Source organism: Falco rusticolus, chromosome 1 (assembly GCF_015220075.1).
Source record: "Falco rusticolus isolate bFalRus1 chromosome 1, bFalRus1.pri, whole genome shotgun sequence".
NCBI classification, from domain to species: domain Eukaryota; kingdom Metazoa; phylum Chordata; class Aves; order Falconiformes; family Falconidae; genus Falco; species Falco rusticolus.
In genome coordinates this window covers 86946324-86960009 of record NC_051187.1, presented here as the reverse complement: position 1 = coordinate 86960009, position 13686 = coordinate 86946324, and the positions used below count along the sequence as shown (strand labels likewise).

Here is a 13686-nt window from a genome sequence, read left to right as displayed (position 1 = left end):
ACCAATTTTTATTTTATTTTTTTTTCAAACTACATTTCTAGTTTCCTAAACCAAGAGAACAAGTCAAACATTCACACTGGCTGACAATGAAATTAACTGCAAGTTGCTTTTTATATGTTTGCGACTCCTACAAATGCATAGACACAGGAAAAAAAAATCTGGATCTACAGTTTAACATGAGAATGAAAACTAGCAGTGCCCTCTACAATTTAAATGATACAATCCACTTACCTACTACTATACAGTCTGACTAGGAGACTTCTACTACTGAAGAGTGTGTGTATATACAGACAGGTAGAGACACAGAGCAGGTCAAATCTAAATTAGTATCGTTGGCAATAAAATTCTCAATATCAAGAACCCATAACAAATATTTCTACTGGCCATTTATTTTTTTATACATTTTTATTCCGGGGAGAGGCTTTTTAACTGTCTTAGTACAACATTTTATTTTACTGTTAAAACCTTTTCTCCATCAAAGCACTTTGGTGGCACAGCTGTCCTGGGAAGGCTTTAGACAACACGTCTTCCCTTACTGCTATATATAACCATCACCTACTTCAAACTGATTTTATGCACCCTTAAACCTTAGAGCTGCAACTTTTAACAGCAACAGGGTTACACAGCATTACGTGCCAACACCAACACATTTTCTTATTATTAAAAAACACCTATACACAGCTTATTTAAAAAAGGACCAACTGTAAAGTACAGCCTCCCCCAACACAGCAGCAGCGTGCCACTGAATGGCAGAAGTTCAAGTACCAGACACAGCTTGGCTTTTTAGTGAAGGTATTTTCCCACATTATAAGAACTCAATACTAATATCCACTAAAAAGGGTTAACAATCTCTTTAGATTTCTAAAGCTTACTTTTTAAAGGACACTATCGGTGAAATAAAAGCCATAAATTAACAATTTTTTTCTCCCCAGTGTCAGGGTTTAAACACTATCAGGAAAGGGTTGCCATGTGGCTTTAGGAATTTACACTGCACTTAACTACTGGGATATCCAGCAACACCTGGAGGTGTTAGACCATGTACTTTTACAATATCACAGGCTTGGCTTCCACTCTTTACAAAAGATTTAACAAACAATCTTGCTTGAACTGCACTTTACCTTTTCTTAGCTAAATTGAATCCCCTCTAAAACACTGTAATTGTTAAAATGGCATTTCAAAATTACAAAGGGAATCAAAGCAGGAATGTTCTCATTTCAACAGGGAAATACGTCTCTCTAGTACTGAAGTACATTCTTCTCTTGAAAAGCAGCAATCCTACTGCCTCCAATCTAATTTTTCCTATATAAAACTCCTCTTGATTGCCAGCCCTGCCCACAGTGGCCTCTGGGACCCAAGAAGAGTTACTCCAATGTGCCATCAAGCCACGGTAGCTCTGCTGCCTAAACTAGGATTTCAGCAAAGCTGCACAACATCTTTTTCTTTGTTAGGGCTTTAGCACCACCTACACAACCTGCCCTGAATACCTCTGCACTTCTGCCAGGGACTGGGAAAAAATATATATTTATTTTATTGATGCATGAAGAGGGACAGATTCCAATTCACTTCTCACTGGCTCTGACAGAAAAGCACCTGCCACTAGATCAAACATAAATAACTCCAAATAAGCCAAGCAGCTCTGAGGAGCAAAAAGCCGACATTTTAAACAGCCACTTTCCTGAACAGAAAAAATAACTTTAAATGCTTTATATTAAACAACTCCGGTGCCCCAAAGGGACCTTTATTTATAAAATATTGTGTACAAGTCACGAGAGGACTCCTGATGCAGTCATGTATCCCACAAGAGAAATCATGTGGGATTTCATTATAGGAAGCGATAGCTTTGAGGCACCGTGTATGTTTATATTTATCTTTCCCATTTACATTCTCTACAATTTCAGTTCAAAAGCACCCATCGGGTATGCTGAATTTCAAAAGAAAAATCAGTCCTTTTCAGTTAAGAGGCATGTCTATTCTGTACAGAGCATACAATACCACAGCAAGGACTTTTCCACAGTCAGAGCTTAATTACTCAGGGGACATAAAAGAGAAGCACTCACCGAAGACTGCATCTTCTGCAGCTCCTTTAGAACAAATTCTACCTTTTTCTGGGTCGTGAGAGAAGCCAGCAATGCACCGTTGGATCTGCAGGACAGTTTGGCATGATCATAGTTCTCCTTTGCGTTTGTAATTTTCAAGCAGGAGTTCCCTACCAAATGCCAGTTTGTTCCACAGATATTTTCTGGGAGGGGAAAAAAGAAAATAAACCCAGATATGTAAGCAACCTTCACAATGTTCAAAGAGGTGAAAGAACCTTTTCACCAAAATAAAACCTACTGTCCCATCCCAAACCAGCATGACTTACTGGCAGGCTCAGAAGTATCTATGTACAAAATACTGGAGGAATAGGAAAGCTGTTTAGGGGAGCTGAAGCGCATCATCAGCATTTAGTTAACTGCACTAGGTAGTCAAAGCACTTATTACATGGAATAGTAAAATTACTGTAGAAGAATGAGAAATGGAAAGTAAATTACTATCTTGCTGATGGCTTAGAGTAGGGGTCCTTAAACTTTTTAAACGGGGGGCCGGTGCGCGGATGAAGTGGCAGGCAGTCATCTGTGGCTGCTTGGTTCCCCCCCCAAACCCCGGCGGGGGGTGGGGGGGTGGCGCGGGGGGGTTCTGTAAATACCGGGGGCTGGATTGAGGACCCTGAGGGGCCGTAGTTTGAGGACCCCTGGCTTAAAGCCACTTATTCAACAACAGTTGTTAGGATACCTTTCGACAGAAGAGGCTGGTTGGGCTAATCCCACTCACAGTACCAAACTTCCAGGATTAAACCCTGTTTTATCTTGAGAACAGCCATGCCCACTACTGAAGAACTCTTTATATTCTGTGGTTAATTATTTCCCTCAAAACAACCCCACCACCAATGGGCATTTTCAGTGTGAATTTCTGCACAGCTGATGTCTAGCTCCAACGTCTTGGTTCAGATTTATCTAACAGATTGAGAAGCTCTCAAGTGTTAAATTTTTAGATAGGCTTTTTACACATATGGTCAAGTCACCCTCTTTTCTACAACAAATTAAACAGACCAAGCTCTTTATCTATCTCATTAAAAGAAGTTTTTCTCACTCTCATGGCTCTTCTCCAAAGTCTCTTAATTTTTCCACTCTTCCAGACTAGCAAACGCCAGACTTGGACACATCCAGACCTATCAGAGTTATTAGGGGAAGACTTTCCATACCTATTAAAAGGTCGTCTCTGGGTTGCTTTTTTCCCCTTTCTCTATATTTTATTAACTGCAAATGTTAATCACTGAAGATGCTATATTTCTCTCCCAGTCACTGGGAAAAAAAGTTGCTGCAGGGGGACTAATAATCAACTCCTATGAGCTCCCACTGGAAACACTAATAAGAGAATTTTCCTTACACACTTCACGTGTTATTTGCCTAATTTGTCCAGTATGTGCCATTACACTTTTGCACAATTCTAGTTTCTAAAATTAAATAGCATGCATTATTAAATCTAATATCTTGCAGAAACCTATTATAGCAACAGTATTGCTTTTATCAAATGGAGAGAGCGCCTAATAATTATACAAATGATCATACTCCTCTTCAGACAATCAGGATTGAAAAATACCTCATCAGACTTTTTGAATTTACTAGAAAAAGTTTTATACCAAAGCCGGGATGATTAAACAACATTATTTATTCCATTTTAGCACTAAAAGATTACAGATTTGGGGGTTAAAAACCAAAACCAAACAAAAAAATCCCCACAACTTTTGGACTGGGTGAATTTCTTTCCTTTTTTTTTTTATTTGCACAAATATAACCAACACCCACCTGGTAAAGCAATGCACTCCTGATTCCTAGGTTCCCACTGACAGTTTTGATCCATGGCACAGCTTTTGCAACTTGTCTTTTTGTTACAGTAATAAGCAGGGTTATCCTTAGGACAGTTGTCATACAGAGTAACAGGAACCTAAAATAAATAGCACAGATTAGGTTTTTTCCCATCCACCCAATGTCGGTTTGTAAGAGCAATGCCTATCACACTAAACTCCACAGTTCAGACCTACAAAACAACTGATAAATTCAAAATCTGTGACACTAAACATAGCTTGCACTGTATATTCAAGGTACTCCCCCAAGCCACCATCTGACACATTTTCCTTACTAGAGCTTTTACAAAAGGTTTTTTTCTAGGGAAGGCCCTATTGGGAACAAACCCAAATGGCTATGTGCCTTACTGAATAATCACACCATCAGGAAACCTCCACCTCTTCCTCTGCCCATAGCCATCCTCATAACTTAAGTGGAGAGTCCCATGAAAAGCCCTTGGACAAACTTGAAAAAAAATATTCAAGCATGTTAGCAGTTTAGAGCTAGACATGCACTGGAAATAATGAAACAACTAGGGTCAATAATAGTGACAGATGAAGCCATCTGGACATTTGCTATTTCAAAGACTAAATTTAAACTACAGAAGTATTAGAGAGACTTTACCTGTTCCTCTGTGCAGTTGTTATGTATTGAGATACACTGGTCAGTGCACCATTGACAGTTGTTTGTATTTGCTGTACAGCTATAGCAGTCTGTAATCTGATCACATTTTTCATTGTCTACAGCTATTAAAGAAAAAAACCTGCATGACCAAAAACAGGCATTTCCTGACAGAGCTCTAAGAACTTGATTATATATAGCAAAAGATACAACCAAACAGTAGGGCCTGTAGATTTTCCGTTATCAACTACTTAGTGAATCAGATATTTTCACGGGATTGAACTGATAGAAAATTGCATTCATTTGCAGCATCAATCATTTTTAGTGCCCAAGGAGCCATAAAACACACCACCAGAAAATGCACCAAGACATAGAAGCGCATGAACTAAGACAAGACGCATGTTCAGTCAATGCCCATGCAAATGATGCTAGAGGACATTTCACAAGGACAGTGAACTTCTCCCACTGCAGGCCCATTTCACTGCAAGCCTGGCCTTCAATTACGTGCAGCATTTTCATGCAAAGCTTCAACTTTCCACTTCATCTTTCCAATTGCTTATCGCCTGTGTTTTGTGAAAATTTATTGTACATTCAGAGCCCATCAAAGCAATGTCCCTTTACATCAATTTCTATTAAATAATTAAAGGCTGCCATCTATTACAGAATCAAAGTTCGCATAATTCAATTCAGAGCAACGAATACATCAGGATAAAGCATTGAAAAGTTGTTTAAAAATTATCGTAAGGGAGAACACAGGAATCAGACCTCAAATGTTTTTTTTGTATGCCCCTATCCATATAATACCATAGAAGGAAAAATAAAGTAACTTTTCTTAAAACACTATTCCTGCTGTCTCTCTCGAAGAGCACAGTATAACGCTGCAGGACCCCAATCCCACTCCCTTGCCCTGCAGTGCTCATCAGCAAATTGCCGGCTCTCAAAAGGTCAGTTCTTGGAGTAAACATCTACAGAGCAATGGTCCAGACCTGATTCCTGACTGATGGGGTCTCTTTGGGATAGGAAAGTAAGTACAAGCTGTATAGCAGCAAAAAAAAAAATCTAATGAGCAAGCAGCTTCAGGGGGAGTGAGAGATGAAAACGTCTCCACGTGGCTGCAGCCACTTGGTCAGAGGAAGGTCTCCCAGGACACGTGTGGAAGCACAGCTACAGCCCCCCACCTTTAACTTGATCTGGTAATGGCAAGACAGAATGTGGAAAAGAAAAAGACCCTACATGCCTTTTGGAAAGGGAAATGGAAAGAATGTGACACATACCTGGCTTAGGAGGACAATCTTCAAATATCTTTTGCTGCTGCTTCTCTGTCGCCATTTCCCAGGGGACGCAGCGAGAAGAGGCAGTAGCCCACACGCATCTGATGCCAGGACCCGCTCGCAAGCAGGCCGTTTCATTGTCAAAAGCTTCACATCTCTCGGGTGTGTACTTCAGTATGTCACTGAGGAGGAGGCTGTTGAAGCCTCCAAATACATACATAGTGCTAGACAAAATGGAAGTGAACAGGTAAAAACTTGCACCTGTGTTTATAGACCACACACTGCTCCAGGTCAAAATGATTTAAGATGTGAGCAAAGTGTTTTATTACATTCCAGCATGTATAAATCCAAAGAAATAGCTCTTGGTTAAGGAAGGCACTAAAGAAAAGGTCAGTCAAGTTCCACCATTTCAAAGAAGCCAGAAAGTCTCAACACATGGGTGTTGAGAAGAATCAAACCTATCCAAGGTCATATACTGACCTTCAGCTTCAGCCAGAACGCTGGTGACACCTATCAACATGACTGTACATGAAATGCTGCAGAAATGCGGGTCCTCCTGTAAAGGACAGCGGCAAGAGAAGGAGGAAGGCTAAAAATTGGGGAGACGGTATCACAGCATTAAACCAGTGTTCAGAAACTACAACAAAACAATTCAGTGTTGTCACATCTTGCTACGCTGCTGTGAAAAAAACACTTATTTCCATGGCTTTTAGCAAATGAGCAGTCATTGTCAACCTAAAGAAATAAAAAACAAACAAAAAAACCAAACCCCAAAACAAAATAATAGTTTTTGCAGGTGGAAGGTGGTTTTTTTAAACCTTCTTCAGTATCGCAACTGCTTCAGGCAAAACATCAAATTTCATTACTTGCACAAAAATGTCACCCAAAAACCCCTGTGCATCCATGTTTGTAAATGTGCATTTTAAAAGACAGTGAAGAAGAGTCAATGCAACTGAAAATAAAAGTTCTGGCTGAATATTTTTAATACGATTTTCATCCTATTTAAAGATGAAAAGAAGAACTAATGCACACTTAGGCGTCCTTCATGGAAGCAAACGCATGGCTGGTATTCAGTAGACACTGAAACAAGTAGGTGGTGAGTGAGTTTAAGAGACGAAAAGAATATCTAGAAGCACACCTTCCTTTTCAAGGCACTGACAGTTATCTGCCTGGCTTAAACTGAGCTTTAAATAATGTTACTGATTTACAGAAAGTATCCTCGGAGGATAAAGGAATCAGAATGAAAGACTTGTAAGGAATATAATTTCTCAAACTTGGTTCCGCAGACTCAACTACAACAACAGATATTCACCTGAAAGCACAGTCATTCATACAGTGATGTAATGCTTCACACCAGGAATCTCACCTATCACCTCACCTGAATAATATACATTGTGTGACTGGGAAAGAGCAGCCACACAGGATCAGCTATGTAAACTGGAACATGGACAGAGAAACCATGACGGAAAGTATGGTTTGGAGAAATACAGATACACATATATACAAAAGGAAAAGGAATAGAAATATCAAAAAATCAATTCTTTTAAAGAAGTGAGCTGAGAAAGTTTAGTTGAGGGAAGAAAGGCTAACAGGAGCAGGTGGATACTGAAGACATTACAAAAAAGTGAAGATCTGAGAACTGTGAGAGTTTTGCAACTGATCCTCAACCCTCTGGTCTCAGTGTTAGTGATATACATGTATACATTTATTGAAATATGAAAAATGCCAACACTCCCCGGCATATTTGTGACCTTACCTGTTGTACAGCACAGCAGAATGTCCAAACCTGTTCACGTCGTGATGGAGACCCGGGCGAGGAAGAACAGACCACCGATCACAAGCTAAGATTAAGAAAAGATCATTTCAGAAAAGTTTGTCTAGTCTAATTAATAACTCAACTTACAGAGTACATTTCTTCCTGAAATATCCCACAGTACTTGGGATCTTCTGCCCCTGGGTCACACCAGCCCCCAGCAGCTGCGGGCTGGGGGCAGGGGGCTGGGAACTGCCCGGCGGGACAGGGCCCGGGGGGGCTGGGCGGCAGCGGCTGGGCATGAGCCCCCAGCGTGCCCAGGTGGCCCAGGAGGCCAGCAGCATCCCGGCCGGTGTCCCAAACGGTGTGGCCGGCAGGGCCGGGGCAGCGCCCGTCCCCCTGCCCTGGGCACTGGTGGGGCCGCCCCGCGGGGCCTGGGCTCAGCGTTGGGCCCCTCACGGCCAGACAGACACTGAGGGGCTGGAGCGTGTCCAGAGCCGGGCAGGGGCTGGGGCAGGGGCTGGGGCACCAGCCTGGGGGGGCGGGGGGGTCAGCCTGGAGAGAAGGGGGCTGGGGGGGACCCGGTGGCTCTGCAACGGCCTGGCAGGAGGCTGTAGCCAGGGGGGTCGGTCTCTGCTCCCCAGGAACCAGCGACAGGACGAGAGCAAACGGCCTCACGTTGCGCCAGGGGAGGGTGAGATTGGGTGTGAGGGAGCATTCTGCACCGAGAGGGCTGGCAGGCGCTGGCACAGGCTGCCCGGGGACCGGGGTGTCATCATCCCTGGGGGTGTTCAAAAACCATGTGGCTGTAGTGCCTGGGGACATGGTTCAGTGGTGGCCTTGGCAGTGCTGGTTAATGGTTGGACTAGATGATTAACTTTAAGGTCTTTTCCAACCTAAACAATTCTATGATTCTGCTTTAAGAACTGTATAGAGAGGCCATTCAACCCACTACCAAATGCAAATCTTGAGTGAAACAGGTCAGTTTACACAAGCATTGCTTTATCTTCTTCTGCAATGCAAGAGTTAGCCTTTATGCCAGCTGCCACGATGTGACAGGGAACGGAGGAATTTAACAGCTCTGCTCTATCATCTAAATAGTTCATTAAAACAGTAAAGTTTCATGACATTGCATTTGGAAGGGGTTATTAGTTTTTTGGCAATCCCATGTAATTAAATGGCGGTGGCTTTAGTTGCTTTTTCTCCTTTACCAGTGGAATTTTTCACTGTGTAACAAGTTCAGGTTTTATCTGTTTATGTGTGAATTACTTGCAGTTTTGCCCCAAACTAGTATCTCTGAGAACAGAAACTTATCTTCGCTCCCCGCCCCCCATTGCAATTATGTTCCTAGAGGGTAGATATCCACACTTTTAGAAATATTTTTCACTCATCATAGCTTAAGGATTTGTGGTTGTTTTTCTCCTTTAATATAATGTGAGATTATTCCATCTTTTTCTATTAGCATAACATTTATAAGTTCTGCTTCATTTTTTACTCTGTTTCTCAGGTAATTTCTTCCTTTAGGCACCATGAAAAAACCCAACCAAAGAAACATATAACCCACTGAGCAATCGAAGGAACAAAAGCAGGAAAAGTTAGTCCAATTCATATCACTTAAACTTTGTAAAGTAAATGGGATCACCTTGGGGGTTAACCAGAGGCAGATGCATGCAATTTAAGCAATTCAGGTAGAAAAGTCAATCTGCTGTAAAAATCTACAGAGCCCTCAGATACACAAAGATTCTTTAATACAAGATAAAACTGTTGGGCCATGGACTTAACCTCTGAAAAACAAAGCCCACAAACCCAAACTAGTACGCAGATAAACTGAGAGGGCAAAGAAAAACAACCATATTAATTTTTAACCAAATTTAATTGGAGAATTGTTGGGTAAACCAACCAACTTCTGCTCCAGCAGAAACTTTTGTCCAAGAGTGCTGATAAATAAAAGACATAAGACCCAGCTGCTTGGATTTAATGCTTTGATAAATTATTTTGAAGTTTATTTTTAAATGTCATTTGCTCAATTTTCAAAGAATTTAACCTAGACCAGCATCACTCTTGAGACAAGCATGCATGGTTCCAATTTTTAACAGGAGACTTCAGCAAAATTGGACAGCAATTTGCAATTTTTTATCCATCAAGTTTTGAGTTATGTGAGGCCAAGAAACATATTTTTCTAGATTAATAGAAGGCCTGGAATGTTTTGCTTTCTAAGCTTCTTTCCCATCTTTAACTGAAGACCAAGTATTGGAAAAAATGAGTAATTCTGAAATGACAAAGAATCCTCTCCTTCCTGACTTATGAGGTAAGCCAAGCCTAAAACTTACAATGCACAGGATTTATTAAATATACTATTCAAATAGAACACATGTGTTATGAAAACATCTAGCCTCTTTCTATGTTTGTCATCAGAACTGAATTTTTGATAGGGTAAATAGCGGATCGTAAATTTCTCTCCTGTGGGGAGAAAAGATCATTGTATAAGTATAGCCTTTACATGAATACTTCATGCTCAGTTTAAAAAAAAAAAAAAAAAACAAACCACACCACAAAGTCAAAACTTATTTAGAAATTGAAAACAACAGTTACTTAATCCACAGTAACTGGATTTTGAGACAATCTGACTGTGAAGGTTCTATTCTTGTTTTATTACACACATCCCATAGGCAAGGGATGTGACCCTTGAGAAAGCAGAACCCTTGCCTTTTCTCTCCTGGAGATGAACATGGAGCGACGTAAGTGCTGCAACTCTCCCTCAGCTCCTCTGCTGCTAAAAGTTGTTGACAGGAGGCAGCAGAGGATTGAGCGAGGTATTTGTTCACCCAGAGACAACTGCTGCAGAGCAGGAAACTCTTCTACGGAGACCAGAGAGACCAAAATTTTGGGGATAGGAAGTGCTAGTCACTGCAGTGTGCAGAACAGGAAAAATACTGTGAGACTGCTCTATCCAAGTGCTCACCCAGCTTCAACGTCAACACAATCTGAAAGCTTGTCCTGAGAAGCAACAAGAAATGCACATGCACACAGACAGTTGGATTGCTATCCTGAAGCCAGACACTACCTGGTAATTTCGACCGATATATCGTGGTGGATAAAAAGATAAGAAGCATTAATGTGTTCTCAGACCTACCTAATCTGCTAAACACCCCCAAGAATCTCAGCACACATCTCAGTGACATCTGTTTATACCCCACACACACACAAAAAAAAAATCGTATGTCCTCAACACATTCAATGCATGTGGTCTCATTACTTAGAAATCTGAGGACAGAAAACCAGAAAGAATTGACGAGGTAAATAAAGATGTAGAAGTAAGTTTTAATGGCAAAAGTTAAAAGAAAAGATCTGGTTTTGAAGCCTTTGTTTTAAGGCTGCATTTTAATTTCAGTTTTCTCCAGTCTTCCAACCATCACTACAATCACTAAGGTACTACCTTCATCAACAAGATGTCAAAAATAAGCAAACTAGCCAGACAGCACACTATAAAAGTAGGGAGTAAGATAGCCCATTACAAAGCCTCTCAGCATCAATTGACCTTGCTGCTTGGTTTTCTCCTGGGAAGCCTGACCCTTGAGGACAATCAAGGAAAGGACAACACACACATAAGCACATTACTATTAAAGATGTGAAAGCTATATCCATCTATGGTGGCATGGCCACAACAATCTTTGTTATTTTACAATGCTTCCCCACAAGTATGTAGGTTTATTCCCATGGAGACCAATACGAACATGATCAATATAATTACTGAAGAGATCATGCACAAAGAACCACCAAGTAGGTACCTCTGCTGTGACACTACTGATCAGCCAGCACCCTAACGTATTCCTAGTAGTGCTCCTGGTCCAATGGGAATAGGCAAATCATGCAGAAGGTGTCCTGCCACGAGAAGAATAGAAAAAGTAGTCTTTTTTTCTGAAAAAAAGCGGCTCTTTCTAAGCTGAGAGTTTGCCCTAAAGAATGAGGGTACCCACAAGCACCAGAACACTTCTCATCCCTGTCATGTGAAGTGCAACCAATGCAAGCTCTAATTCTCAGTGTAACACTGGTAAGGACTGGGCAAGTTGACGGCAACACTTATTTCATGTAACAGGAACCTGCCTCTTAACTAAACTGAATCAAGGGGGCTTATAAGAAAGATAAGGACAGACACGCTAGTAGGGCCTGTAGCAACAGGACATGGAGGAATGGTTTTAAACTATAAGAAAGCAGATTTAGATTAGATATCAGGAAGGAATTCTTTACTGTGAAGGTGGTGAGGCACTGGACCAGGTGGCACAGAGCAGCTGTGGATGCCCCATCCCTGGCAATGTCCAAGGCAAGGCTGGACGGGGCTTGGAGCAACCTGGGCTAGCAGAAGGTGTCCCTGGCTGCAGCAGGGGGTTGGAACTAAGTGATCTTGAAGGTCCCTTCCAACCAAAACCATGCTATGATTCTGTGATCATTATTGGCATATCTTGTTAAATGAATACAATTTTTGTTTTACACCGAATAGACACTTCAATGTGTCAGGGAAGATACAATTTTTCTTGCTATTTTGCTATGATGATTGCTATCAACATTTTTAAAAAATTACTTTTAATTTAAAAACTAATTTCAATTAAATTTAAAAAATGACTGTTGAGAGACCGAAAGACCTCGTTTTAATTCTTCAAGAAAAACCTCAAAATAAAGCTAGCTAGGAGCACACAATATATTCCACAGGAATAGGATTTGAAGTCACAGGAAGCAGAAGGGAATGATCCCTGTAACAGACAGCAAAACGGCACAAGGATGCCAAACCCTGCTGCTGAAAGTAATCCATTTGCTTGCATATTCCTTTCACAAACCAAGAGTGACATCTCAGTGCACCATCACTCACGGAATTCAGGTTTACATGATTATTTCAGGGAATCAATCACGAAAGCCCATATATCAGGAATTCTGAAAGCAGAAGGCAGAATATGATACAAGTAGAGAATGGTGCTTTTCTCCAGTGTGAATTATCTGGATGTTCATGCAACTTATTTTATATAATTTCATCTCTTCTTTTCTTCTGAAATGCAGGACCACTAGACTTCAAATTCACAAATAAATGCTGCCCTCTCCTGGCTGCTCAAACTCAACAAAACCCAATCCTTCCAAATAAAATCTAATTGTTTGCTTTATTGTTAAATAGTGCTTATGGGGATATTTATGCTTATAAAGCATACATATAAACAAACTGACATTACAACCAGCACAGCCAAACAAGCCAGCCAGCCTGTAGTTAAAAAAAGAGCATGCAATGTACAAGTTGAGTGTCAGCAGGGCCTAGTGCTTGTAACTGACCTAACAGCCTGCATTTTTGATAAATCAGAGATTAAAATGCACTCATAATATCAGGACAGCTTTATGGCTGAGATGCTAGAACAATATGCTTCCTATTTAAGAAATAATTTTTTAATGCCCAGGGTTATGTATAAACTGTTGACCAAATAACTGCTGCTGTATTTGCCTAGAAATCACTGCACCAGCTCATTTGCTTGGTAATGTGTAGAAATCTAAATGAGCCTCTCCTGATTACACATTCTTCTGCAGTACACTTAGTAGCATTTGGAATAATATACCCAGCATGTAAATTAGTCATTCTGAAGACAGCTCTTTTTGAATATCCAAGATTTTTTATTATTATTATTTCTGCAAGAACTTACCAATATCATATGCCATAAAATCCGAAGAAAAGCACTTTGCGCCATGGCTCATGGAGGTGTCATTGTGCGTGTTTCCTCCAAACACCAGCATGGTTCCACTCACTATCACAGCCGTGTGCAAATAGCGAAAAAATCTACTGTCTTTAAGAATAGTCCTTCAGAAATAAAAATATATGTATTAATGAAAATTATTAGTAACTGGCAAAACCAAAACAAACTGTAAATCCAAGTTGCAGAAGGTTTTGGGGTGCAGGAGGGAGTCTGGGGATAGTATTTAAGCTGCTTTTCCTAATGAGGTATTTAACAACTTACACTGTTCAATTCCTTGTGTAATTTCATTCTCTCATCTTCCCATCTGCTTGCCAATTTGCAGGAGAAATATATCTATGAAAGCCTCTTTCCAAAGCTATGGATCTTAAAATCATCAATTCCGCCCCTAGGGATTATCAAGTTTTCACACTAACTGGGCTTTTGAGCACAGT

The 13686-nt window shown here is 40.7% G+C and overlaps 1 protein-coding gene across 4 annotated transcripts in view; it reads right to left on the bottom strand.

Annotated features, from left to right (window-relative positions):
* Positions 1-13686, bottom strand: part of ATRN (attractin) — a 157292-nt gene that overhangs the window by 83700 nt on the left and 59906 nt on the right. For all 4 annotated transcript variants that reach the window (XM_037387993.1, XM_037388001.1, XM_037388010.1 and 1 more), the window contains exons 10-15: positions 13205-13359; positions 7533-7617; positions 5780-6000; positions 4509-4630; positions 3846-3984; positions 2058-2239 (exon numbers count right to left, since the gene is read on the bottom strand). In XM_037387993.1, coding sequence (XP_037243890.1) covers positions 2058-2239; positions 3846-3984; positions 4509-4630; positions 5780-6000; positions 7533-7617; positions 13205-13359 — 904 coding nt within the window. The remainder of the gene's footprint in view (positions 1-2057; positions 2240-3845; positions 3985-4508; positions 4631-5779; positions 6001-7532; positions 7618-13204; positions 13360-13686) is intronic.